At 50.5% G+C, this 26865-nt stretch overlaps 1 protein-coding gene across 2 annotated transcripts in view; it reads right to left on the bottom strand.

Annotated features, from left to right (window-relative positions):
* The window catches only part of LOC146822540 (uncharacterized), a 137546-nt gene that overhangs the window by 86635 nt on the left and 24046 nt on the right, over positions 1-26865 (bottom strand). For both annotated transcript variants that reach the window (XM_085613660.1, XM_085613661.1), the window contains exons 3-4: positions 15290-15416; positions 14034-14147 (exon numbers count right to left, since the gene is read on the bottom strand). In XM_085613660.1, coding sequence (XP_085469786.1) covers positions 14034-14147; positions 15290-15416 — 241 coding nt within the window. The remainder of the gene's footprint in view (positions 1-14033; positions 14148-15289; positions 15417-26865) is intronic.

The raw sequence follows: 26865 nt of genomic DNA, 5'->3' as shown, positions 1-26865 counted from the left end.
GGAAGGAACCTGCACTGCTCTGTGAGGGTGAGGCCCAGGGATCCGATGTGGACCACTAACCAGAATGGAACTGTGTACCCCGTCACTAAAGGGTACCGAAGAACTTGAGTTCTAATGAAGAGCTAAGAACCAAGCATAAAGACTGGATCACAGCCCACTCTTCCCTCAAGAACAATAAAGAGTACAAGAAGAGATCCAATGACAATAGAAAGGCTTGCACCTAGAACTAATTACTGACCAAGACCACAAGGGGGTGAACCTACCTTGTCTTAGGTTGTGGGTTAGCATGTGGGCCAGAGGAAGAATCCAAGCTGCAAGATCTGTCGAGTTGTGAGCACTGCAACTCCACTGCAACCTCTGACTGGTGTTGCCGCTGCTCACTGCGCACCAATGCCCAATACGCCACTTGTGCAACCATTAGAAGGGGCAGGATCACTACTCCTGGAATACCTTGGGCTGTGCTTGGCACTCCATGCCGAGCAGCTGGCTCTGCCAGCAGAACACAGACATGGACGAAGACAACAGAAAAAAACTGTACATGCCCAGAAAATTAGGGAGAGGAAACAGGATCTCTACCCATCGGGGAACCGTTTTTCCAATGTACAGCCCCACAACATGGTCAGTATTCCCCCAAGAGACTCTACTGATAAAGAGACCCCTCCAAGGGAGGACCCAGTGACTCAAACTACTGTGCAAAGACTACCGTAAGGTTTTGTCTACCACGAGCAGCTTAAGCTGCCTCCCAAGCAGTTACTTAAGAATGTCAGCTGCACTTAGTTGTTTCTGGCACATTATGTGCAGCATTTCGTTGTGTGTGATTTGAACAAAAAACATTAGCTGGATGTGTTGATTATGGAACTCTGGATCTCGAGGCCCACTCCATCTCCAGGTGTAAGCCTTGGACTGCTCGACTTTCCAACTTGTAGGATCCAGTGCTGAAGGTTTGGACCTGGTGTTCGGTTTTAGGTCCAGTGCCGGAGGTTTGTACCTGGTGTTCGGTTTTGAGTCCAGAGCTGAAGGTTTGGACCTGGTGTTCGGTTTTGGGTCCAGAGCTGAAGGTTTGGACCTGGTGTTCGCTTTTGAGTCCAGTGCCGGAGGTTTGTACCGGGTGTTCGGTTTTGGGTCAAGAGCTGAAGGTTTGGACCTGGTATTCGGTTTTGGGTCCAGAGCTGAAGGGTTGGACCTGGTGTTCGCTTTTGGGTCCAGAGCCGGAGGTTTAGACCTGGTGTTCGCTTTTGGGTCCAGTGCTGGAGGTTTGGACCTGGTGTTCGTTTTTGGGTCCAGAGCTGGAGGTTTGGATCTGGTGTTCGCTTTTGGGTCCAGAGCTGAAGGTTTGGACCTGGTGTTCGGTTTTGGGTCCAGAGCTGAAGGTTTGGACCTGGTGTTCGCTTTTGAGTCCAGTGCCGGAGGTTTGTACCGGGTGTTCGGTTTTGGGTCAAGAGCTGAAGGTTTGGACCTGGTATTCGGTTTTGGGTCCAGAGCTGAAGGGTTGGACCTGGTGTTCGCTTTTGGGTCCAGAGCCGGAGGTTTAGACCTGGTGTTCGCTTTTGGGTCCAGTGCTGGAGGTTTGGACCTGGTGTTCGTTTTTGGGTCCAGAGCTGGAGGTTTGGATCTGGTGTTCGCTTTTGGGTCCAGAGCTGAAGGTTTGGACCTGGTGTTTGGTTTTGGGTCGAGCTGAAGGTTTGGACCTGGTGTTCGGTTTTGGATCCAGTGCTGGAGGTTTGGACCTGGTGTTCGCTTTTGGGTCCAGAGCTGAAGGTTGGGACCTGGTGTTCGGTTTTGGGTCCAGAGCTGAAGGTTTGGACCTGGTGTTCGATTTTGGGTCCAGAGCTGGTGGTTTGGACCTGGTGTTCGCTTTTGGGTCCAGAGCTGGAGGTTTGGACCTGGTGTTCGCTTTTGGGTCCAGAGCTGAAGGTTTGGACCTGGTGTTCGCTTTTGGGTCCAGAGCTGAAGGTTGGGACCTGGTGTTCGGTTTTAGGTCCAGAGCTGAAGGTTGGGACCTGGTGTTCGGTTTTAGGTCCAGAGCTGAAGATTGGGACCTGGTGTTCGGTTTTGGGTCCAGAGCTGTAGGTTGGGACCTGGTGTTCGGTTTTGGGTCCAGAGCTGGAGGTTGGGACCTGGTGTTCGCTTTTGGGTCCAGAGCTGGAGGTTTGGACCTGGTGTTCGGTTTTGGGTCCAGTGCTGGAGGTTTGGACCTGGTGTTCGGTTTTGGGTCCAGAGCTGAAGGGTTGGACCTGGTGTTCGCTCTTGGGTCCAGAGCTGAAGTGTTGGACCTGGTGTTCGCTTTTGGGTCCAGAGCTGAAGGGTTGGACCTGGTGTTCGCTTTTGGGTCCAGAGCTGGAGGTTTGGACCTGGTGTTCGGTTTTGGGTCCAGTGCTGGAGGTTTGGACCTGGTGTTCGGTTTTGGGTCCAGAGCTGAAGGTTGGGACCTAGTGTTCGGTTTTGGGTCCAGAGCTGAAGGTTTGGACCTGGTGTTCGGTTTTGGGTCCAGAGCTGGAGGTTTGGACCTGGTGTTCGGTTTTGGGTCCAGAGCTGGAGGTTTGGACCTGGTGTTCGGTTTTGGGTCCAGAGCTGGAGGTTTGGACCTGGTGTTCGCTTTTAGGTTCAGAGCTGGAGGTTTGGACCTGGTGTTCGCTTTTGGGTCCAGTGCTGGAGGTTTGGACCTGTGGTTCGCTTTTGGGTCCAGAGCTGGAGGTTTGGACCTGGTGTTCGCTTTTGGGTCCAGAGCTGGAGGTTTGGACCTGGTGTTTGCTTTTGGGTCCAGAGCCGGAGGTTTGGACCTGGTGTTCGCTTTTGGGTCCAGAGCTGGAGGTTTGGACCTGGTGTTCGCTTTTGGGTCCAGAGCCGGAGGTTTGGACCTGGTGTTCGCTTTTGGGTCCAGAGCCGGAGGTTTGGACCTGGTGTTCGCTTTTGGGTCCAGAGCTGGAGGTTTGGACCTGGTGTTCGCTTTTGGGTCCATAGCTGGAGGTTTGGACCTGGTGTTCGGTTTTGGATCCAGTGCTGGAGGTTTGGACCTGGTGTTCGCTTTTGGGTCCAGAGCTGGAGGTTTGGACCTGGTGTTCGCTTTTGGGTCCAGAGCTGGAGGTTTGGACCTGGTGTTCGCTCTTGGGTCCAGAGCTGAAGGGTTGGACCTGGTGTTCGCTTTTGGGTCCAGAGCTGAAGGGTTGGACCTGGTGTTCGCTTTTGGGTCCAGAGCTGGAGGTTTGGACCTGGTGTTCGGTTTTGGGTCCAGTGCTGGAGGTTTGGACCTGGTGTTCGGTTTTGGGTCCAGAGCTGAAGGTTGGGACCTAGTGTTCGGTTTTGGGTCCAGAGCTGGAGGTTTGGACCTGGTGTTCGGTTTTGGGTCCAGAGCTGGAGGTTTGGACCTGGTGTTCGGTTTTGGGTCCAGAGCTGGAGGTTTGGACCTGGTGTTCGCTTTTAGGTTCAGAGCTGGAGGTTTGGACCTGGTGTTCGCTTTTGGGTCCAGTGCTGGAGGTTTGGACCTGTGGTTCGCTTTTGGGTCCAGAGCTGGAGGTTTGGACCTGGTGTTCGCTTTTGGGTCCAGAGCTGGAGGTTTGGACCTGGTGTTTGCTTTTGGGTCCAGAGCTGGAGGTTTGGACCTGGTGTTCGCTTTTGGGTCCAGAGCTGGAGGTTTGGACCTGGAGTTCGCTTTTGGGTCCAGAGCTGGAGGTTTGGACCTGGTGTTCGCTTTTGGGTCCAGAGCCGGAGGTTTGGACCTGGTGTTCGCTTTTGGGTCCAGAGCTGGAGGTTTGGACCTGGTGTTCGCTTTTGGGTCCATAGCTGAAGGTTTGGACCTGGTGTTCGGTTTTGGATCCAGTGCTGGAGGTTTGGACCTGGTGTTCGCTTTTGGGTCCAGAGCTGGAGGTTTGGACCTGGTGTTCGCTTTTGGGTCCAGAGCTGGAGGTTTGGTCCTGGTGTTCGGTTTTAGGTCCAGTGCTGAAGGTTTGGACCTGGTGTTCGGTTTTGGGTCCAGTGCTGAAGGTTTGGACCTGGTGTTCGCTTTTGGGTCCAGAGCTGGAGGTTTGGACCTGGAGTTCGGTTTTGGGTCCAGAGCTGAAGGTTTGGACCTGGTGTTCGGTTTTGGGTCCAGTGCTGGAGGTTTGGACCTGGTGTTCGGTTTTGGGTCCAGAGCTGGATCGGTTTTGGGTCCAGTGCTGAAGGTTTGGACCTGGTGTTCGGTTTTGGGTCCAGAGCTGGAGGTTTGGACCTGGTGTTCGGTTTTGGGTCCAGAGCTGGAGGTTTGGACCTGGTGTTCGGTTTTGGGTCCAGAGCTGGATCGGTTTTGGGTCCAGTGCTGAAGGTTTGGACCTGGTGTTCGGTTTTGGGTCCAGAGCTGGATCGGTTTTGGGTCCAGTGCTGAAGGTTTGGACTTGGTGTTCGGTTTTGGGTCCAGAGCTGCAGGTTTGGACCTGGTGCTCGGTTTAGGGTTCAACAGTCAGGCTGAGCCCCAGGACACCAGTGGTAAAAGGTTCAGACTGTCAATCAAAGCCCAGCAAGCCCAGAGGGACCTCAGACTCCTGATAAAGTTACAGCCGTGCAGTAACAGTGTGAGGAGAGAGGAGATAAAGTTCACTAGACATTTAGCAAGAGAGCAGAGATGCAAACCAAGTACCAGACGTAGAGTAGGACAGAGCTGATACAGGGCAGTGGGGGGTGGGGAAGCAGCACACAGTGCTACAGATGTTGGAAGATCCGGGTAGCCATCACTCCCGATACCGAGGGCAAGAGATGGACAGTGCCACAAACCTCTGGGCAGTCACATCATTCCAGATACAGAGGATGAGAGATCAATCAATCAGTAATTTTATAGAGCGTGACTACTCACCCGTATGGTAGGAGGGGAGGCTTGGCTGGGTCTGCAGCCCAGTCAAAGAGCCAGGTCTTGAGGTCGTTCCTGAATTGCTGCAACGATAGTGATTGTCTGAGGAGCAGAGGCAGGGAGTTCCAGGTCTTCGCAGCAAGGTAGGAGAAGGATCTTCCTCCAGTCGTGGTCTTGCGAATCTGTGTGATGGTGGCCTGGACTAGTTGGAGGGAACTGAGATGTCTCATGGGAGTGTAGAAGGAGAGGAGGTGGTTGAGGTATGCAGGTCCGGCACTGTAGAGGGCTGTGTAGGCTTGTGTGAGACGCTTGAAGGTGATTCTCTTGTTGACAGGTAGCCAGTGAAGGTCTCTTAGGTGGCCGGTGATGTGGTTGCGGCATGGGATGTTCAGGATGAGTCTGGCAGAGGCGTTCTGGACAGTCTTCAGTTTTTTCTGGAGTTTCCGGGTGGTGCTGATGTAGAGTGCGTTGCCGTAGTCGAGTCTGCTGCTGACGAGCGCATAAGTGACTGTTTTCTTGGACTCGGTGGGGATCCACGGGAAGATCTTACGAAGGAGGTTGAGCATCTGGAAGCAGGATGACGAAACGTCGTTGATTTGGTGGTTCATTGAGAGCGAGGAGACTAGGATGATGCCGAAGTTTTGTGCGTGGTTCGTGGATGTGGGGAGGATTTCTAGCACTGCGGGCCACCAAAAGTCGTCCCATGCAAAGTGGGAGGAGACCAGGATAAGGACTTCCGTCTGGTCTGAGTTAAGCATGAGGCAGCTATCCTTCATCCAGGTGGCGACTGCCTTCATCCTGTTGTGGAAGTTGCTCTTGGTGGCTGTAAGTTTGTCTGTGAGAGAGAGAATCAGCTGGGTGTCGTCAACGTAGGAGACGATGTTGAGTCTGGGGCTTCTGACGATGGCTGCAAGTGGGGCCATTTAGATGTTGAAGAGGGTGGGGCTCAGGAAAGATCCCTGAGGCACTCTGCAGCTGATTGCCGTGGGTTCAGATCTGAACGGTGGAAGTCTGACTCTCTGCGTTAGGCCTGGGAGGAAGGAGAGTATCCATTCTAGGGCTTTGTCGTGGATGTTGGTGTCGTGGAGTCTTGCGCAGAGGGTGTGGTGGGAGACAGTGTCAAAGGAGGCCGGAGGTCCAGGAGGATGAGGGCTGCAGTCTCACATAGGTCAAGGAGGGTGCGTGCGGATGTCATCTGTAGTGGCGAGAAGAGCGGTCTCAGTGCTGTGGTTGCTTCTAAAGCCCGATCGTTTGAGGTCCAGGATGTTGTTTGTTTCGACAAACTCGGAGAGCTGGGCGTTGATGGCTTTATCAATGACTTTGGCTGGGAAGGGGAGCAGAGAGATGGGTCTGTAGTACTTGAGGTCCATCGGGTTGGCCAAAGGTCTCTTCAGCAGGGGGTTTATCTCTGCGTGCTTCCAGTCTTCTAGTAAAGTAGTGGACTCAATGGAGCAGTTGATGGTGCGGCAGAGTTCGGGTGCGATGGAGGTGCCGGCTTTGTTGAAGATGTGGTGAGAGCAGTGGTCCGAGGGGGCTTCGGAGTGGATGCTCTTCATGATCCTGGGGGTGTCATTAGGCATGAGTGTGGTCCAGTTGGTCAAAGTCTGCTGGGGCCTGGAGCCATTTGGTACTGTGGATGTGGGTGGGGTGGGTGAGTCTTGGGTTGTGAAGCTGGCGTAGATCTCCTTGATCTTGCTGTGGAAGAAGGTGGAGAGGTTATCGCAGAGGTCTTGGGATGGGAGGAATACTGCTGTCTCTGTGCTGGGTTTGGCAAATTCATTGACCATGGCGAAGAGTTCTTTGCTGTTGTGTGCGTTGGCGTTGATGTGTTCCTTGATGGCTGCGTTCTTTGTTGTTCTGAGGAGGTGGTGGTGTGCGGGGCCGACGGATTTGAAGGCTGCGTGGTCTGCTGTGATCTTGCTGCTCCTCCATCTTTTCTCGAGCTGTCTGCAGGCTGTCTGGGCTCTTGGAAGGCGGAGGAGAACCAGCTGGCTTACTTGGAGGGCTGCTCGCCTGGGGCATCTCCTTACCATTTACTTAAGGCGGCTAAGTAGTATTCCCTGTTATGATCGAGCTGATAAATCTTTCTATCTCAACCAGTCAAGTTCCTCTTCTCTGGAAACATGCCATGGTGAGGGCGTGGCTAAAGAAACCAAACTTGGACCCTCAGACTCTGAGCAACTATCATCCCATCTCCCTTCTTCCCGGGATTAGCAAGGTTCTGGAGAAATATGTCAACACGATCCTGTCTAAATTTCTAGAAACCCATAATTTGCTTCATCCCGCCCAGACTATTTTTCGGCTTCTACATGACACCGAAACTGCTCTTCTTACGGTGGTCGATGAGTCTAAGAAAATCCTCGATCAAGGGGGGAACAGCTGCCATTATCCTCCTCGATTTGAGCACCGCCTTCGATACTGTTAATCATAATACCCTGTTAAACAGGCTCAGAAGCATCGGAATCTCAGGAGGTGCTATTACCTGGCTACAGTCCTTCTTGGAAGGTAGAACTTTCCAGGTCGTTGAAGGAAGCAACCTCTCCAAGAGCCTGCCGCTCAGCTGCAAAGGAAGCGCGGCTCGCGGCAGAACTCTGGACCTGGCCATCATGACTATACCTTTGAGAACCTATAGTAGGGCCGATCTACTGGCCCTTCGGGACCGATGTACACGCTGCGAGTTTTCGCCTGTAGTCCCGCTGTGTGGCCCATATCATTGTAGGTGTGGTGCTTGGTCATTGGAATCCCCCTCTCTTATACGCCCCTTGGGGCCTGTTATAAAGAGGGCAGGACAACGGGACCTGAGTATCTGGAGCTTAAACGTCAGATCTGTGGTAAAGCACCATCAGGAGGTTTACGACCTTCTTATTGATGGTTCGCCGGATGTGCTCTTTCTGACGGAAACGTGGCTCCAGGACTCTGACTCCTCGATAATTAACCTGGCCTTTCCCCCAGAGTATGCTATTTTCACTTTAAATCGGACGACTAGAGGTGGAGGTATTGCGATGGCCACCAAACGGTGTTATCCCTGCGAGTGGAAAGCCGCTGAACTTTTGGGGTGTGAGGGGGCCCTATTTAAAATAGCGTTTAGTCACCAGTTCACCTTCTCTGGGCTATTAATTTACCGGCCTCCGGGCTGCTCTTCCTGAGTATATTAGCATAGAGGCACTAGGATGTGCAAATTTTAATGTTGTGGGAGATCTTAATCTCCATTTGGACTGCCCTTCTTTACCCTCTATTAGAAGCTTTCTGGCGGATCTTGAGGCTCTACAGCTCTCGCAAATGATTACTTTCCCCACACATAAAGGTGGTCATATTCTTGACCCGTTTTTTACAAATCTAGAAGGATTCAGAGTTCTTGGTTCCTCCCAGTTGGTTTGGACAGACCACATGCTGGTGAAAACGGCATGCTCTTTGTCTGACTCTCCTTTTCTATCTCAGGATAGACTTGTTCTTAAACGACTCTGGAACAAATTAAGACTGGAGGACTTTTACCATCAGCTCGAGAAGGTTCCTTTAGGTCCGCTCACCGAGGTGGATTGTGGATACGACTCCTTCTGTGAGTGGATATCTGGTGCCCTCGACTCTCTGATTCCTATGCGTTGGTCCAAGTGTCACCGGAAGGAGCCGAGCCCTTGGTATGACACTTCCTTGGCATCTCTTAAGAGGGCCTGTAGACAGGCCGAAAGATTATGGAGGAAGTCGTACGACCCAGATCTGAAAATATGTTATCTGGCCAAGGTCAAGATTTGGATTCTGTGTAAGATAGCGCACACCAAATCTTAAGAATAAGTTATTATGTTTACTTACAAATGAACTATTGAAGCGTGCAACTCAGACGCGAGGTAGCCCACCTCGTAACTAAATGCAAAACTGCTGGTGAACAAACACCAGTGTACTGGGTGCACTGCTGGATGTGTGTAGAACACAATTACAACATATTTGCTGTTATGAAGTCACAAACTAGACGGAACAGTAATAAACTTAGTTGAAACAGCGATCTAGTAGTCCATTAAATCATGGAAGCGTATCATGAAAAAACTGTATTTATAAGTCAATCTGACAAAAACAATAAAGTTATACAAAGCATCAATTGAAGAATGACTCAAAAAGAAAAACACATTGATACAATCAAAACAACTGCGCTAAGGCAGTGAACTTGGTCGTCAGTTCTTGCAAGGTAGCCCAATGCATTTCGGGATGTATTTCATCCCTTCTTCAGGGGCAACTGGTGAAGAAAAGAATAACATTCAAACCTGTGTCTCATGAAGGCTCGTAATATGAAAAGAATGATTGAAAAATTGCAATACAAGATGCAGCGTGTCTGTGGCCAAAGCGGAAAAAGGCTGATCTATTTCAAGCTTGAGCGATACTGTGAATAAGACGAAAACCATGCTGTTTGTGCACCAAGACCAAACCGAAGGAGTGGGAAAAAAACGAAAATAACGAGCATGCACCAAGTGACTCAAGTGAAATCAACGTGACTGAGTAACTGCAAAATGCATGAAGTGAGGCAGTATGCTGTGTCAGTAATTCAGCTTGTGCTGTACTCGAAACCTGAGGAGTTCTTACTGGTTCAATCGGACGACTGTCTCGGGGACGGAGTTCACAGGTGATAACTGGAGGAGAAGTGCTCCAACTGTATGAGTAATGTGAAGGAAAAAGGGAACTGTGAATCGGAGTGAAGGGAGATAGCGGCAAAACGAAAGATAAACATTGAAAAACGGGACTTACTGAAAATGCTCTCACTGTGAGTGAACCAATGAAATGGCGAAGTGATCACTGTGAGTGAACCAATAAAATGGCGAAGTGATCACTGTGAGTGAACCAATAAAATGGCGAGGTGCTGCTGCACGAGAAATCGAGGGTATTCAGGTGAGAATGATTGAAACCATCTTGTAATCAAAAGCTCTGAAAGCTCTGCAACAAAAAAGAAGAACCAATAAAGGAAATGTATAAACAACCAGCGAGGCGCTATGTGAAATGCTTACCGTTCACGCGTGAAGTGCGGAAGAAAAAGGGGGTAACGGCTGCTGTGAACATCCGGAAAAGGAAGCATCGAGGGCGTGCCGTGCCAAGAGGTTAAGTACACGCTTGCGGTGTCACGTGATAAATATGGATGGTGATCATGAAAAGAGGACTGGATGTACCTTTGAAAATTGATTCACGTAACTGGTGACACGGGATTGCACTGTGAACTGTGTGTAAAGGTGTACAGTGAAACAGACTAATAAATGCTGAGGCAGGTGAGCCGTTCGTAAACGTGATATGAGAAAATGAAAAATGAGAATGAAAATGAGGTGGTCTGTGCAAGTCATGTACTTGTGTAAAACAAAAGGTCTGATGGAATGTGCAACTACCATGTCGGTCCAACAAAAGAATCATAACAGCAAATATGTTGTAATTGTGTTCTACACACATCCAGCAGTGCGCCCAGTACACTGGTGTTTGTTCACCAGCAGTTTTGCGCAAGGTCAAGATTTATCACAGGGCAGTGTGTCAAACTCGCGCTTCCTTTTATGCTCAACAGTTTCAGAACTCTGCCAATCCATCGAAACTTATTTTTAAAGTATTAAAGGACCTGATGGCGAAGAGAGCAACTGCAGTGGAAATATGCTCGGACTCACATTGTGAGGGTTTGGCCTCTTTCTTCCATGAAAAAGTGCAAGCCATCTATCGCACTTTCCCAACGGGTTCCCTGATGCTAGAGCAGGTTGGTCGCACCTTAGGTGAGGGGGAATGTCTTTCCATCTTACCCCCCTTATCTCTGGAGGTGTTTGACTTTCTCAGCGCCAAAATCAAGTCTGGATCTCCGGCAGACCCGCTGAAACCGGCCCAACTCAAGACCCTGGCACCGGTTTGCCGTACCCCGGTGCTGTCCTTGATCAACCTGTCTCTCTCTTCTGGAGTGGTTCCCGTTAGATGGAAGCAGGCAGTAGTCATGCCAATTCTGAAGAAGGCGACCCTTAACCCCCTTAAACCTGAAAGCTACCGCCCTATCTCCCTTCTCCCTTGGGCCACGAAAATAGCGGAGGCCCATGTGAATGCCACTCTTACAGACCATCTTGGTAGGCTTAACATTCTTGACCCTACCCAGAACGGGTTCGGTGCGGGTCACATCACGGAGACGGCCCTTCTCTCGATGGTCGAGCATCTGCGTTCCGTGCTGGATTCCGGTCGGACGGCGGCACTACTGTTATTAGATCTTAGTGCCGCCTTCGACACGGTCTCGCACGGGATTCTGATTCGGCGTCTTGAGGAGGTGGGCGTTTCTGGCTCCGCCTTGCACTGGTTTTGTTCCTTCCTTACGGATAGGTCATTCCAGGTGGCGATCCCGCCCGGTAAGTCGTCATCCTACCCGCTAGACCAGGGAGTCCCACAGGGGTCTTCACTGAGTCCCACCCTTTTCAATCTGTATGTGAGACAGTTGGCTGCGGTCGTCAAGCGGTGGGGCCTGACCATGGTCTCTTACGCAGATGACACGCAGCTGGCGGTCACACTGAATGGGGACCCAGACCTGGAGGCTCCCAGGTTCTGTGATGGTCTGCGGGAAGTGGCTAACTGGATGAATTCCAACTGTCTCCAGTTAAACACCAAGAAGACGGAGATTATGGTGGTTGGTAAACAGGTGGCTTTGTGGGATGACAAATGGTGGCCTTCGGAGTTGGGTGTGACTCCCCTCCCAGCGGCAGAGATAAAAAACTTGGGGGTGTGGCTTGATCCTTCTCTGAGTTTCATCTGTCATACCAAGAAGGTGGCGGCTTCTTGTTATGGCATCATCAGAGGACTTCGACCCATCCTCAAGTTCTTTGATGCACCCACAAGACAGCTGGTGGTCCAAGCATCAGTGCTGTCCAGGCTGGACTATGCCAGCTCCCTACTGGCGGGGATAAACCAGTCAGAATCTCTGCGGCTACAGCGGGTTCAAAACGCTGCGGCCCGATTGGTGACAGGTCTGCCTAGGCGATGCTCGGTGTCCAATACTCTGCGCTCTCTCCACTGGCTCCCTGTGCAGCAGAGGATTAGATTTAAGGTTCTCTGCTTTGCATTTAAAATCCTAAAGGGTACTCCCCCACAAATCTTGGAGAAATTGTTGATCCCCTATGTCACCTCTCGCACTCTTAGATCGCTAGGCCAGAACTTAGCAGTGGTCCCGCGTTTTAAGTTGAGCAGAATTGGTGGCCGCTCCTTTCGAGTCCTGGCAGCGAGTTGGTGGAATTCTCTTCCTCCACAAATTCGGGCCATCGATGAGCTCCTTCAGTTTAGACGGGCTATCAAGACCTTTTTATTTGTTTAGCTCATCTGTTGTGTCTCGTCTCCTTTTGTCCGCTTTTAGTGCTGTGTTGTGTTCACCTTCTCAAAGCGCCAGGACGCACCTTTGCTGGGGCAGCTGTGCGCGGTATAAATAAAAATAACATAACATAACAAAGTTGTTGAGTCCCACATTGTTTAACGTATATTTGAGACCTCTCGCAGAGATTGCTCGGCCATTTGGGATGAACATTGTCACATATGCTGATGATACCCAACTGGTCTTTTCTCTGAATCCCTCGCAGAATTTCCCTTCTTACTGTGAACCTTTTAGAGAAAGTGGCAGAATGGATGGAACACTCCTATCTCAAGCTCAAAGGAAACAAAACTGAGCTTATGATCCTGGGTAACACTGCTAGCATCGACCTTGGATTGGCATAGCCAAACTGTCTCGGCTCTGCCCCTTAGACAAAGATCAAAAGCTAAGGTATGTGGCTGGACAACTCCCTCAAATTTGATCAGCAAGCAGTAAAGCTGGCAGCAACTTGCTATGGCATTCTTAGGATGCTACGTAAAGTCTTACCTCGTCTTCCAGTCACTGCAAGGATACTTATGGTCCAGGCTCTGAATCTACCTCGCCTGGATTATGCAAGCTTTTACCTAGGGGCCCCCAAGTCAAGCACAAGGTAACTACAGATGGTACAGAACTGTGCAGCTCGGATGCTGCTCAGCTTCCCCAAAAAGCAGTCCGTTAGTCCGACCTGAATTCCTAACAATGGCTACCTATCAACGAGAGAATAAAGTTAAAATTCCTGTCTACGGCTCACTCTCTCATCTCTTTCTGTCGTCCCAGTAAAAATCTGCATTCTGCCAACCTATTCTTGGCCTCAGTTTCTAGAATTAAAACGGAAAGATGTGGAGGCCGTTCCTTCTCATATAATAACGCTAAGTTATGGAACTCCCTCCCTCAACATCTTCGTTCATAGAATTAAAAAGGAAAGATGTGGAGGCCGTTCCTTCTCATATAATAACGCTAAGTTATGGAACTCCCTCCCTCAACATCTTTGTTCATAGAATTAAAAAGGAAAGATGTGGAGGCCGTTCCTTCTCATATAATAACGCTAAGTTATGGAACTCCCTCCCTCAACATCTTCGTTCAGTGACTCAACATCTTCCTTTCCGAAAGCTTCTTAAAACCCGGCTGTTCCAAAATTCTGCACATAAGCCACCTAGTTGTTGTCTGTGCGATACTGCTAGCGCTGGGATGTCTTTGTGTAGCCATGCGCTGTACAAATGTTTGTAATAACAATACTAATAATAATGGGCCTTGTGTGTTCTTCGGCAACACAAGGGTTTCAGGCGGAGTGGCATCCGGTGTTAAGGGCGTGGGGGGTGATGGTGTCATAGCGGTGGATAGTCAGAGGACCAGGGTCTGCGGAGCTGGGCGCAGTCCAGGCGCAGATGGGCTTGCCTTTGGCACGCAAGCGGCGCGGCCACCATTAAGTAGCTTGAGGGGGAGGGCTGGACAGGTGGGAGGCAGGAAAGCGATGCTGGAGGGGGCAGGCGGTGGGGAACAAGCAGATGAGGGGACAGGGAGAGAAAAAAGGCATGAAAAGCGCAAAAGTATAGCAAGAGAACAAATGTGACAGAAAATCAGTAAAATTGAAGAAAAGGAAAGAAAAGAGATCAGAGGAGAAAAGGCAGAAAGCAGAGACAGAGAGTACAGAGCAGCAGCGGAGCAGAGATGCTTCCTTGAACTTGCGAACCTGCAAGGGTCGGGGGCAGCAGCTACCAGGCAGAGCTGTGAGGGAAGGGAAGCAGTTCACTGACAAGAGATGGACAGTGCCACAAACCTCCAGGCAGACACATCACTAGATACCGAGGATGAGAGATGGGCAGTGCCACAAACCTCCGGGGAGTTACTTTGTAAAATTGGGAAACACATTATGAAAAGGCTTCTTCATACTTGTGCTCCTCTCCTTGAGGGTTTCTTTTCCTTGTGAGTCGCGGCAGGCTCGAAGATGCTGCTCTTCCTCCTTCCTCAGGTGTACCAGCACGTCTGGGTTGGCGATGGTGTAACCTGCCACAAAAAGATGTTTCATTAGAGTTCAGCATGCAGGCAAAGAAAGTGCATAGACAAAACACTCAGGAGTCTGCCCTGATGAGGTGTAGGGACATACAAGTAGAAATCTAGTTTCATAAACAAACAGCTCTAGTAAGGGGATGCTCACACAAAGCAAACTTGAGAGATGAGCTGCAAAGAACAGACAGAATGTGTGTTACAGGGACAAACTGCATTTATACAAGTAAAGAAAAAGAACAATTGCAAAATATTCCAGAAAGACAAAACTGAAGAGGAGTCGAGGCACATTCTATTGTTAAACCAGTCGAATAACAAGCTTGTGTTGTAATGCCTTTCAATCTAGTGCTGTGTTCGCCTACCGTTCTCTGACCAAGGAGGGGCACCCCCAAGTCATACAATTGGTTAAGGGGCACCCCAGCCATGCTTAACCAATGCTAATCTCTTCACTTCTTTACCGCCACACCCCATCGCCAGCACCTCCAATTCTAAATCACCCCCGTAAGGACTTTTCTAGGGGGCCCGGAGATAGTCATAGGTTAGTGTGCAATGTCCTGAATAAATGCTGGTCACTGCACCCCGAAATAACAACGACTGTGGCAGGACGCTACTTCTTTAAAGCACCTGTCAGAGTAGGGAAGCCGAGTAGTCAAAGCTTCTGATAGGGGGTTAGAAACTCAACAAAGTGTGGCACAATGAATAACGCTCAACAATTTCAATGTCTGGTTAGAGCTAAAACTTTAATGAATAGCATTTTTAATATATGCAAATAAAAAGCGTTCATAATATATAAAATAAAACCATAAGGTGATAGCATTATCTGGATCTATAATATACCCATAAACATTTCTAGAGTTCTTACACACAGGCCTTTCTATTTCCTCAACCACTATCATTGATGGATTGAGTGGTTGTTGTCTATTCTTGAAAGACGGGCCAGTGAACTTAAGATATACACAGAGAGGAGACACGACGAACGAAGAGTCCTCATTTAACGCTAGGCTGCATAAGTTCCACACCGTAGACCACAGACACTGTTTCCCCTCTAAGCTCATGCACAGCATTCAGGCGAAACAGTGAACCTGAGACTTACAGAGCCTGTGAAGGGTTTTTGTGGCAGTGGAGGTGAGCATGCAGTGTACCTAGAGAGAGGAGTGCTGTGTGAACCTCTTCCACCACATTCCGGTACAGCTCCTTCTGCCACTCTTGCAAGTGCCCCCACTCCTCCTCAGAGAAATAGACTGCAACATCATGGAAGGTCACCGACCCCTGGAGGAGGAAAGAAACGCAGCAAACAACTGGATTAGCTGATGAGGTCACTGCTGCTGAAACTAGGCTGCAGATCCCTGAAACTGTACTGTGCGAAGGGACCCTAGGCAGCATTTCTAACCACAAGCATTCACACACGCACCAATGCGGACTATCTTGAGAGTAACACAGCACAAGCAATCAAAACATATTTATCACTTTGAAATTACAAGCATCGATTTCCAGACCTCAACAAAGTATTGTAGGAAGCTGGCTCTCTGTAAAGAGCACCAAAATGAGGCACACTGTGCAGAGTCCAGGCGACCCTTATTGGTTTTCAGGGGCTTGCTTTAACAATCCCACAGTGCTCTTTTTTTGTAGTGGTGTGGTCGAGCCACTTTAGGCTCATCGCGCGGGGGGGGGGAAGGGGGGGTTAAGCACTTGTACACACAGTCAATAAATGAGACTCACTCAATGAAAGCATTCGAAACCGATTTAGAAAAAACAGAACAGATTTTTATATTAATTTAGACACCACGATTATCAGAATCAGGTAAGTACTTTTCGAGTTAGCAATTTCAAGAAAACAGTAAAAATACAGCCATCCGATTTGAGGCCTGCGCCTCAAACGCAGTAGTTATCCTATGGGAGAAACATACACTGCATAGATATACTTGCAAACAACTTACACAATTGTTCTTCTAACTTAAGGTAAGTGGGGTGCAAGGTCCAAGAAAGCACCAACAGTTCAAGTTTTCCTGCCCAGAGGTGTCCGGATGTGCTGCACACAGTGGGTGCCTCGAACGCTGCACGCTTAAGTAAATGGTGAAAAGTACATGTAAGACAAAGGCAGCAAGTGGGGACTGGGGGACCAGTCCGGCGGAACTTAAAGGAGGCTCTGCTCTTGAAGGTCTCAGGACCACAGAGACGCTGGCGGTTTATTGCAGAGGGGTTTTGTCCGGCGGTTTGGTGAGTTAAAGGCTCTCAGGGTTCTTGGGATAACTGCAAAAGTGGGAAAAGAAACAAATAAGGGCCACTCTTGGTGCGGAGCTGGCCTCTTTTGAAGTCCTTCGACATACATGTAAGGATTGGCGGCGGTGGTGTTCAGACTAAACACAAACAAGCCTTGGTGCTTGCAAATGGCTCCAGTACTCCGGGTATTGGTGCAGGGAGGCTCCGGGAAGGCTCAGCATCTCGAGGATTGGATGGATCGATGGAGAAGACGTCCTGGACACTCAGTGACCTCTTCCTGGCGAGTTGCTGCCTCAGTGGACCGGGCAGATGCGGTCGGTGCCTGCAGCCAAGTAGCTCCTCCACTTCATGGGAGATGTTGGCTGGTTGGCAAAGTGCCAGCCGCCCTCCAAGGCTGTAGGAGGATGCACAGTTGCAGGACAAGTCGGGTCTTTGCAATTGTCGGGACAACAGCAGGCAGGCGGGGCTTTGCGCCAAGTCCAGTACGGGCCCACAGCTCTCGCGTTTTTGGCTCTTGGTCCTTCTTCTGTTCTCAGTAGACTAATCTGAGTTCCTGGTGTCAGGGGGCCACCAAAATGGTGAATATGTGGGTATTAAGGGGGGTGAAGGGTAGTAGCCAATGGACTACTAACCCCTGAGGTCACTACTCCCCCTATATGGCCATAATTCTGTCCCAGAGTTCCTAATTCCACGAAAAACAAGTTAGCGGAATCCTTATTTCGTGGGACACATCAGGTAGACCACCTTAGGTGTATGAGTAGCCTGGTGGTGCAACATGCATACTGCATAGCTAATTTCCCGCCTGTCCTGATGCCAAATGGGCCTCAGGGCAGGGAGTGGCATCTTCCAGGTCTGGGGGAAGCCGGGGTCACATATCACAGGAGACAGGGTTTTGAAGCCCCTACCCTTGATATACTAAAGCACTCGTCATCCTACTGGAGGTGGTGTGAACACCTTCCTCCGGAGCAGTCATTGTTTCTAACCTCTGAGAGCGCGGACACTCACCTGCAGGGGGTCAGAAACATGTCTACAGTGGCAGGCTGGAAGATACCAGTCAGCCAGCACACTAGGTAGTGGTAGATTTTTCAGGGGGCACCTCTAAGGTCCCCTCTGGGTGCATGTCATAATAAATCTGGTACTGGCAACAGCACAGCTTTATTAAGACAAGGTGTTTGATACCAAACAGCAAACGTTTCAGTGAAGCCGTCATTAAGATAGAAACTCATAATGACCAGTGCCCAGCGCATATACTTAAGATGGCTTCCTTGTACACGTGTAATATCTAGTAATGGAACTACACATCACAAGGGCATATCTGCTCGTGCAAATATGTCCTCACAAGGAATATATTGTACCCTGCCTTAGAGCTATAGGGCCTGCTGTAAGGGTGACCTACATACATTGCACGCAGTGTCTGTGGGTATGGCACACAGGGTGTGTTTCATGTTTTGCTTTCACCATGGTTTGCAGCATGTCACGCAGCCTGCAATGGCAGTCTGCATGTGTCTGTGTGTAGGTCTCTTAGGGTGGCACAATACATGCTGCTGCCCTTAGGGACCATCCTTAGGACCCATGTCCTAGGCCAGCCTCGAAAAATCAAAAACTTTTTACTAGACCTGCAGGTCTAGTGACTTCAATTAATCTACTCGACCTCTTTGTAATGCTCTTGACCCGTGAACTGGTTTCAGATGATGTGATCGTGCGCAAATACTTTAATTCATTGAGCCGACAGTTCTTGGTTATCACACATGAGGGCACCTTCAAATGTGCGAGTTCAGCATGGCTGCTGCACGAAAACCTATTCTGTTTGATTTAATTGACTAAACTTTCTTTCCATCTATAATACAAATCTAGCAACATATAGGATACCCATGACCCCTGACTTGCCTCTTAGTTCATTAACAGCATTCTCATCAGGGCGGGGACAGAAATATTTCTCAAATCATGCTTAAAAAGTATCACTTTAAATAAATACATAACGAAAGCATAAAATGGCAGCGCACTGTCTTGCAATCAGCAGATTTTACATTGAAATGGGCACAAACTTTCCCACTAACATAAGGCTTTACTGATAAAAACGATATAGCGTACAGACAATAATGTTTGGAAATAGAGTTTCTGCAAATATGTGTCATTTGCACGTCACCAAGTAAAGTGGTTCTGGTTTGTTTTGCTCCTATTTAACTCTCTGTTTGCATCACATTTCTTAACTACAAAAAAGAATGTGCTTCTGTGACTCCAGATATATTTTGAAATATTTGTAATATTAATTTACAGGCTATTTATTTAAATGTTATGTTTTTGAGAAAAGTAACCAACATCTTCAGACAGCTCACTTGACAAAAACCTCTAACTCTAGTAAGAGAGAGAAAAATAAACCTAACTTTCCAACCTGCAATTAGTTAATAGACAAAGTGACTTTTGACCTCTTTTCTTGAACAGACAGGAAATGTGTCAAGATAAAAAAAACAAGATTTAATGGCATCTTTAGTGCTCATTCACTTTCAGCCTCAGTGTACTCTCCAGATGGGACTAGTAGGTGGTAAAAATAGCTCGAGCTGATGAAATGTGGGCGAGTCGATTTTGAGGCCAGCCGAGGTCGCAGAGGTTCTATTTACTAGAGACTTACAGGGGTGCTAAAGGCCTTGCCATTGAGTGTAAAACTGAACATGTTACCTTGTTTTTGGGAAACAGCACCGGCACTAGGGTCTGTTTAAAAGGGATCTAGTGCACATCAGTCGAAAAGCATCAATATCAGTGGCAAAAAGTGGGGGAAAACAATGAAATCAAGCATTGGCATAGCACATAGGTCTCACCTTTTGGACTTTATACGTGTTTAGCCATGCAGCACATTATCCTGGGTGCAAAGCCAATAGATCTTGGTAACCCAAGACTCTGGGGTTCAGGAAAACTGTACGATAAACGTCTGTAAAGTCCAGTGCTCTCCCCGAGGCAAGATGCACCGACCCGCTCTCTACAAGAACATAAGTGCAGTTTTAAATTGTTAAAATAGTAAAATCTAAGCACTTTACTGTTGACAGAACGGAAGCTAAGGCCAGTTCAGTATCGGGGAGCAGAATGGAAGACAGGAAGAGGGGACAGATGGACCCTACTCAGGGTCTCCAGATTCCAGTAATGAAGAGGGGGCCCCGGGTACTAGTAATAAAGAGGGGCCCGAGTACTAATAACGAAGAGGGGCCCGAGTACTAATAATGAAGAGGGGGCCCCGGGTACTAGTAATGAAGAGGGGGCCCCGGGTACTAGTAATGAAGAGGGGGCCCTGGGTACTAGTAATGAAGAGGGGACCCCGGGTACTAGTAACGAAGAGGGGCCCTGGGTACTAATAATGAAGAGGGGGCCCCGGGTACTAGTAATGAAGAGGGGGCCCCGTTTACTAGTAATGAAGAGGGGGCTGTGGGTATTAGTAATGAAGAGTGGGCCCCGTGTACTAGTAATAAAGAGGGGGGCCCGGGTACTAGTAATGAAGAGGGGGGCCCCGGGCACTAGTATTGAAGAGGGGGCCCCGGGCACTAATAATGAAGAGGGGGCCCCGGGCACGAGTAATGAAGAGGGGGGCCCCGGGTACTAATAATGAAGAGGGGGCCCCGGGTACTAGTAATAAAGAGGGGGGCCCGGGTACTAGTAATGAATAGGGGGCCCCGGGTACTAGTAATGATGAGGGGGCCCGGGTACTAGTAATGATGAGGGGGCCCTGGGTACTAGTAATGATGGGGGGGCCCTGGGTACTAATAATGATGAGGGGGCTCCGGGGGCCCCGGGTACTAATAATGATGAGGGGGCCCCGGGTACTAATAATGAAGAGGGGGCCCCGGGTACTAGTAATAAAGAGGGAGGCCCGAGTACTAATAATGAAGAGGGGGCCCCGGGTACTAATAATGAAGAGGGGGCCCAAGTACTAATAATGAAGAGGGGGCCCCAGGTACTAGTAATGAAGAGGGGGCCCCGGGTACTAGTAATGAAGAGGGGGCCCTGGGTACTAGTAATGAAGAGGGGGCCACGGGCACTAGTATTGAAGAGGGGGCCCCGGGCACTAATAATGAAGAGGGGGCCCCGGGCACGAGTAATGAAGAGGGGGGCCCCGGGCACTAGTAATGAAGAGGGGGCCCCGTGTACTAGTAATGAAGAGGGGGCCCCGGGTACTAGTAATGAAGAGGGGGCCCCGGGTACTAGTAATGAAGAGGGGGCCCTGGGTACTAGTAATGAAGAGGGGACCCCGGGTACTAGTAACGAAGAGGGGCCCTGGGTACTAATAATGAAGAGGGGGCCCCGGGTACTAGTAATGAAGAGGGGGCCCCGGGTACTAGTAACGAAGAGGGGCCCTGGGTACTAATAATGAAGAGGGGGCCCCGGGTACTAGTAATGAAGAGGGGGCCCCGGGTACTAGTAATGAAGAGGGGACCCTGGGTACTAGTAATGAAGAGGGGACCCCGGGTACTAGTAACGAAGAGGGGCCCCAGGTACTAGTAATGAAGAGGGGGCCCCAGGTACTAGTAATGAAGAGGGGGCCCCGGGTACTAGTAATGAAGAGGGGACCCCGGGTACTAGTAATGAAGAGGGGGCCACGGGCACTAGTATTGAAGAGGGGGCCCCGGGCACTAATAATGAAGAGGGGGCCCCGGGCACGAGTAATGAAGAGGGGGGCCCCGGGCACTAGTAATGAAGAGGGGGCCCCGTGTACTAGTAATGAAGAGGGGGCCCCGGGTACTAGTAACGAAGAGGGGCCCTGGGTACTAATAATGAAGAGGGGGCCCCGGGTACTAGTAATGAAGAGGGGGCCCTGGGTACTAGTAATGAAGAGGGGACCCCGGGTACTAGTAACGAAGAGGGGCCCTGGGTACTAATAATGAAGAGGGGGCCCCAGGTACTAGTAATGAAGAGGGGGCCCCGGGTACTAGTAATGAAGAGGGGGCCCCGGGTACTAGTAATGAAGAGGGGACCCCGGGTACTAGTAATGAAGAGGGGGCCACGGGCACTAGTATTGAAGAGGGGGCCCCGGGCACTAATAATGAAGAGGGGGCCCCGGGCACGAGCAATGAAGAGGGGGGCCCCGGGCACTAGTAATGAAGAGGGGGCCCCGTGTACTAGTAATGAAGAGGGGGCCCCGGGTACTAGTAATGAAGAGGGGGTCCGGTACTAGTAATGATGAGGGGGCCCCGGGTACTAGTAATGATGAGGGGGCCCCGGGTACTAGTAATGATAAGGGGGCCCCGGGTACTAGTAATGATGAGGGGGCCCCGGGTACTAATAATGAAGAGGGGGCCCCGGGTACTAGTAATAAAGAGGGGGGCCCGGGTACTAGTAATGAAGAGGGGGGCCCGGGTACTAGTAATGATGAGGGGGCCCGGGTACTAGTAATGATGAGGGGGCCCTGGGTACTAGTAATGATGGGGGGGCCCTGGGTACTAATAATGATGAGGGGGCTCCGGGGCCCCCGGGTACTAATAATGATGAGGGGGCCCCGGGTACTAATAATGAAGAGGGGGCCCCGGGTACTAGTAATAAAGAGGGGGGCCCGAGTACTAATAATGAAGAGGGGGCCCCGGGTACTAATAATGAAGAGGGGGCCCGAGTACTAGTAATAAAGAGGGGGCCCCGGGTACTAGTAATGAAGAGGGGGCCCCGGGTACTAGCAATGAAGAGGGGGCTGTGGGTATTAGTAATGAAGAGTGGGCCCCGGGTACTAGTAACGAAGAGGGGCCCTGGGTACTAATAATGAAGAGGGGGGCCCCGGGTACTAGTAATGAAGAGGGGGCCCTGGGTACTAATAATGAAGAGGGGGCCCCGGGCACTAGTAATGAAGAGGGGCCCTGGGTACTAATAATGAAGAGGGGGGCCCCGGGTACTAGTAATGAAGAGGGGGCCCCGGGCACTAGTAATGAAGAGGGGGCCCCGGGCACTAGTAATGAAGAGGGGACCCCGGGTACTAGTAATGAAGAGGGGGCCCCGGGCACTAGTATTGAAGAAGGGGCCCGGGCACTAATAATGAAGAGGGGGCCCCGGGCACAAATAATGAAGAGGGGGGCCCCGGGCACTAGTAATGAAGAGGGGGCCCAGGGCACTAGTAATGAAGAGAGGGCCCCGTGTACTAGTAATGAAGAGGGGGCTGTGGGTATTAGTAATGAAGAGTGGGCCCCGTGTACTAGTAATAAAGAGGGGGGCCCGGGTACTAGTAATGAAGAGGGGGGCCACGGGCACTAGTATTAAAGAGGGGGCCCCGGGCACTAATAATGAAGAGGGGGCCCCGGGCACGAGTAATGAAGAGGGGGGCCCCGGGTACTAATAATGAAGAGGGGGCCCCGGGTACTAGTAATAAAGAGGGGGGCCCGGGTACTAGTAATGAATAGGGGGCCCCGGGTACTAGTAATGATGAGGGGGCCCCGGGTACTAGTAATGATGAGGGGGCCCTGGGTACTAGTAATGATGGGGGGGCCCTGGGTACTAATAATGATGAGGGGGCTCCGGGGGCCCCGGGTACTAATAATGATGAGGGGGCCCCGGGTACTAATAATGAAGAGGGGGCCCCGGGTACTAGTAATAAAGAGGGAGGCCCGAGTACTAATAATGAAGAGGGGGCCCCGGGTACTAATAATGAAGAGGGGGCCCAAGTACTAGTAATAAAGAGGGGGCCCCGGGTACTAGTAATGAAGAGGGGGCCCCGGGTACTAGTAATGAAGAGGGGGCCCTGGGTACTAGCAATGAAGAGGGGGCCCCAGGTACTAGTAATGAAGAAGGGGCCCCGGGTACTAGTAATGATGAGGGGGCCCGGGGTACTAGTAATGATGAAGGGGCCCTGGGTACTAGCAATGAAGAGGGGGCCCCGGGTACTACTAATGAAGAGGGGGCCCCGGGGACTAGTAATGAAGAGGGGGCCCCGGGTACTAGTAATGAAGAGGGGGCCCGGGTACTAGTAATGAAGAGGGCGCCCCGGGTACTAGTAATGAAGAGGGGGCCCGGGGTACTAGTAATGAAGAGGGGGCCCGGGGTACTAGTAATGAAGAGGCGGCCCCGGGTACTAGTAATGAAGAGGGGGCCCCGGGTACTAGTAATGAAGAGGCGGCCCCGGGTACTAGTAATGAAGAGGGGGCCCCGGGTACTAGTAATGAAGAGGGGGCCCGGGGTACTAGTAATGAAGAGGGGGCCCCGGGTACTAGTAATGAAGAGGGGGCCCGAGTACTAGTAATGAAGAGGGGCCCCAGGTACTAGTAATGAAGAGGGGGCCCCGGGTACTAGTAATGAAGAGGGGGCCCCGGGTGCTAGTAATGATGAGGGGGCCCGGGGTACTAGTATTGAAGAGGGGGCCCGGGGTACTAGTAATGAAGAGGCGGCCCCGGGTGCTAGCAATGATGAGGGGGCCCCGGGTACTAGTAATGATGAGGGGGCCTGGGTTACTAGTAATGAAGAGGCGGCCCCGGGTACTAGTAATGATGAGGGGGCCCCGGGTACTAGTAATGAAGAGGGGCCCCGGGTACTAGTAATGAAGAGGGGGCCCCGGGTACTAGTAATGATCGAGCAGGGGTCCACAGAATTCCAAAGGTTACGAACCCCTGTGGTTGAGAGAGAGGCAGTCGGAGTGCGTGGTCTGAGCAGCGAGGATGCTGCTCCTGGTAGGGCTGAGCTCATTATCCTACTTACCATTCTGGAACTAAGCTTAATAAACCTATTACCTATAACCTACTTCATTGCTGCCTTCGGACTTCTTTTGGAGTGTAACAATGACGACGATTTGGAGTTATTTGAAACTACTGAGGAAACCTGATGTAAAGAAACTTGAACCTAGAAGAAGGGACGCGATCAAAGTCAGCAAGGTGATTAGCACTTTCATTTGCAACTCGTGGAGAGCCTGGCAAAGGGCTCCTTTACTTCTCCCCGATTTATTGCTTTTTAACTACGATCTTAGCACACTGCATTACGGCAGCTGTCGAGCGCCTGGGAAAGGGCACTTGCGTTAAAAACTCCTCGCCAGCACGTTTTTATTGATGTACCAGCATTTTTTATGCATTTTAATAACTTGCACTGTATAAACATTAACCTCACTGGTTGCACTCAGTAACGGCGTCCCTCCCCCGTCCAGCGCGGATTGATCCGTGAGTTTGGAGGGAGGCTCCACCTACCGGAAGTGAGGCACAACCACTTCCGCTTGGGACTAGACAGAAGCTTAGCAGTCTAGCTGCATACCCCCCTACTTAAACAGATGCCTAAAGCAACGGGCAGCGGACACGCACAGAGGGCGCGCGCAGCGGACGCACCGCTGGCACGCCTAAAGCAAGCCAGTCTGTGCCCGTCCGCGCCAGGACCCCTGCCAGTTTTCCACCAGATACTGTCAATCCTATAAGCCATCGTTGCTCCTACACACGGGACGCATTACTAAAAGCTAAGTATAACCTCTGTGAACACATAGCACACTCCCTCACTTTGCTAGAAGGACCTTTCTCTTGCAGAATCTGTAAATTTCAGAGCTTCGCACCTCAATACACTCCATCTCATTGTGTGCTCCCCAATCAGGTAACGGGAGTGGGGCCTTGCAGGAGTAATCCTCAAAGTTGCGTCCAGCCCCAGTCCACAAACATTGGCTGGAATTGTTTTCTGGCCAATGTCAGATCTCTCCCTAAACACGTCGTTAACATTTGGGATCTCCTGACAGAAAAAGACCCCCACATCGGGTTTCTTACTGAAACTTGGATCAAACCCTCTTCCAACCCCGCCATTGCGGTAGCTCTTCCGGATGTCTACCGAATCCAAAAAACTCGATAGGCCAGAACGGGCAGGGGAGGCATAGCCATTATACATAAGGAATCTGTGCCAATCACCATTCTAGATCAGCGGTGCAAGGAATCTATTGAATGCCTAGTTTTTAGACCCGATCTACACCCACAGCATAGCTGGAAAAGGGCTCTTGTATACAGACCCCCTGGTCCTCTGTCAGACTTTACTAACCATCTAATGGAGCTCATTTCCCCCATGTCATTTCTTCCCAGAACCTTTTACTCTTAAGGGATTTTAACATTCACAGTGAAAATGCTTCCAATCCGGATGCCACAGCCTGCCTAACAGATCTTGCCACACTCGATCTCTTGAAGATCAACAACGCACCCACCCACTCTGCAGGGCACACTCAAGATCTTGTCTTAACCAATTCCCCTAACATCATCTGTGGGGAAACTCATCCTGTGACTTGTTCAGACCATTCTTTGGTGGATTTCCAACTCACATGTCCCAGAGCCCATCCCACCTCTAAATCTCACACCACATACTGGTACAGGCCATGGCATAAACTCAATCCCGACCAATTCAAGACCCCTTTCAATTCTTGGAATACCGATACTGCCACAGACAGTGTGGAAGAACAGTTAACACATTTTAACACCATTGTTCAATCCACTGTAGATCACATAGCACCGAGGAAAGCGCAGACCCGCCCTCCCAAAGACTCCCCAACTGGTTGGTACTACCCCGCCCTCCGGGAGGAAAAGAGCCAATGTAAAAAGTTGGAGCGGAAATGGCGACATTCACACAATGACCAGGACAAAGTGAGATTCAAAACCGCGCTACCTTCTTATCATAAAAACAAAGTCCGCACGGAAACTGCATATCGCAAACCAACTTGAACAAGCTGGAAACGACTCCAAGACCCTCTTTCAAATCCTGAAAACCCTTACTAACCCCAAGGCTTGCGATACCGCGGAGACTTCCTCACAGTCGCTATGTGATAATATAGTGTCCTTTCTAACCCAGAAAATTGACACCATTTACCATAAAATTATCACATCCAACGGAATTCCCATCAACTTCCCCATAGTGCGTCCTACAACCCCGATCGACACTGTGCAGATGCATGTCTTTCCTTCACTAACGCCGGAGGAGGTAGAATCTCTCCTAAGTTAAATCTGGGTCCCCCCCTAAACGTTATTCCCGCAAAAATATCCTCCCGCCTAGTGCAACAGCTTGCCACACCCATCTGCACCATCCTCAACAGCTCTCTGCGAGCTGGCAGACTCGCCCCAGATTGGAAAGCAGCACAAGACGTCCCCATTCGTAAAACCCCCAAATCCCCGCTTCTGAGCTATCAAACTATCACCCCATTTCTCTGCTCCCGCTTCAGAGCAAACTCCTTGAAAAACATATAAACAGACACCTGTCTAACTTTGTGGAAACCTCGCACTGCCTGGACGTCTCCCAGTCTGGTTTCCGGGCCAAGCACAGTACTGAGTGCGCCCTGATAGAGGTAACTGACAACATCAGAATGGCCCTGGACCAGGGTCAGGCAGCACTTTTAGTGCGGCTTGACCTATCTGCAGCGTTCCACACCATCTCTCACCAGATCCTACTGGAGAGACTCCAGGACATCGGGGTTCAAGGAGTTGCTCTGAAATGGTGACTGACTTTCTAACAGATAGAACCCAGACAGTCACTTTGGGTACTTTTAGATCTAAGACCACCAAAGTTACCAAGGGAGTACCCCAGGGCTCCTGCTTGAGCC

The sequence above is a fragment of the Triturus cristatus genome, chromosome 6 (assembly GCF_964204655.1).
Source record: "Triturus cristatus chromosome 6, aTriCri1.1, whole genome shotgun sequence".
NCBI lineage: Eukaryota > Metazoa > Chordata > Amphibia > Caudata > Salamandridae > Triturus > Triturus cristatus.
This window is presented reverse-complemented; position numbering and strand designations above follow the sequence as displayed.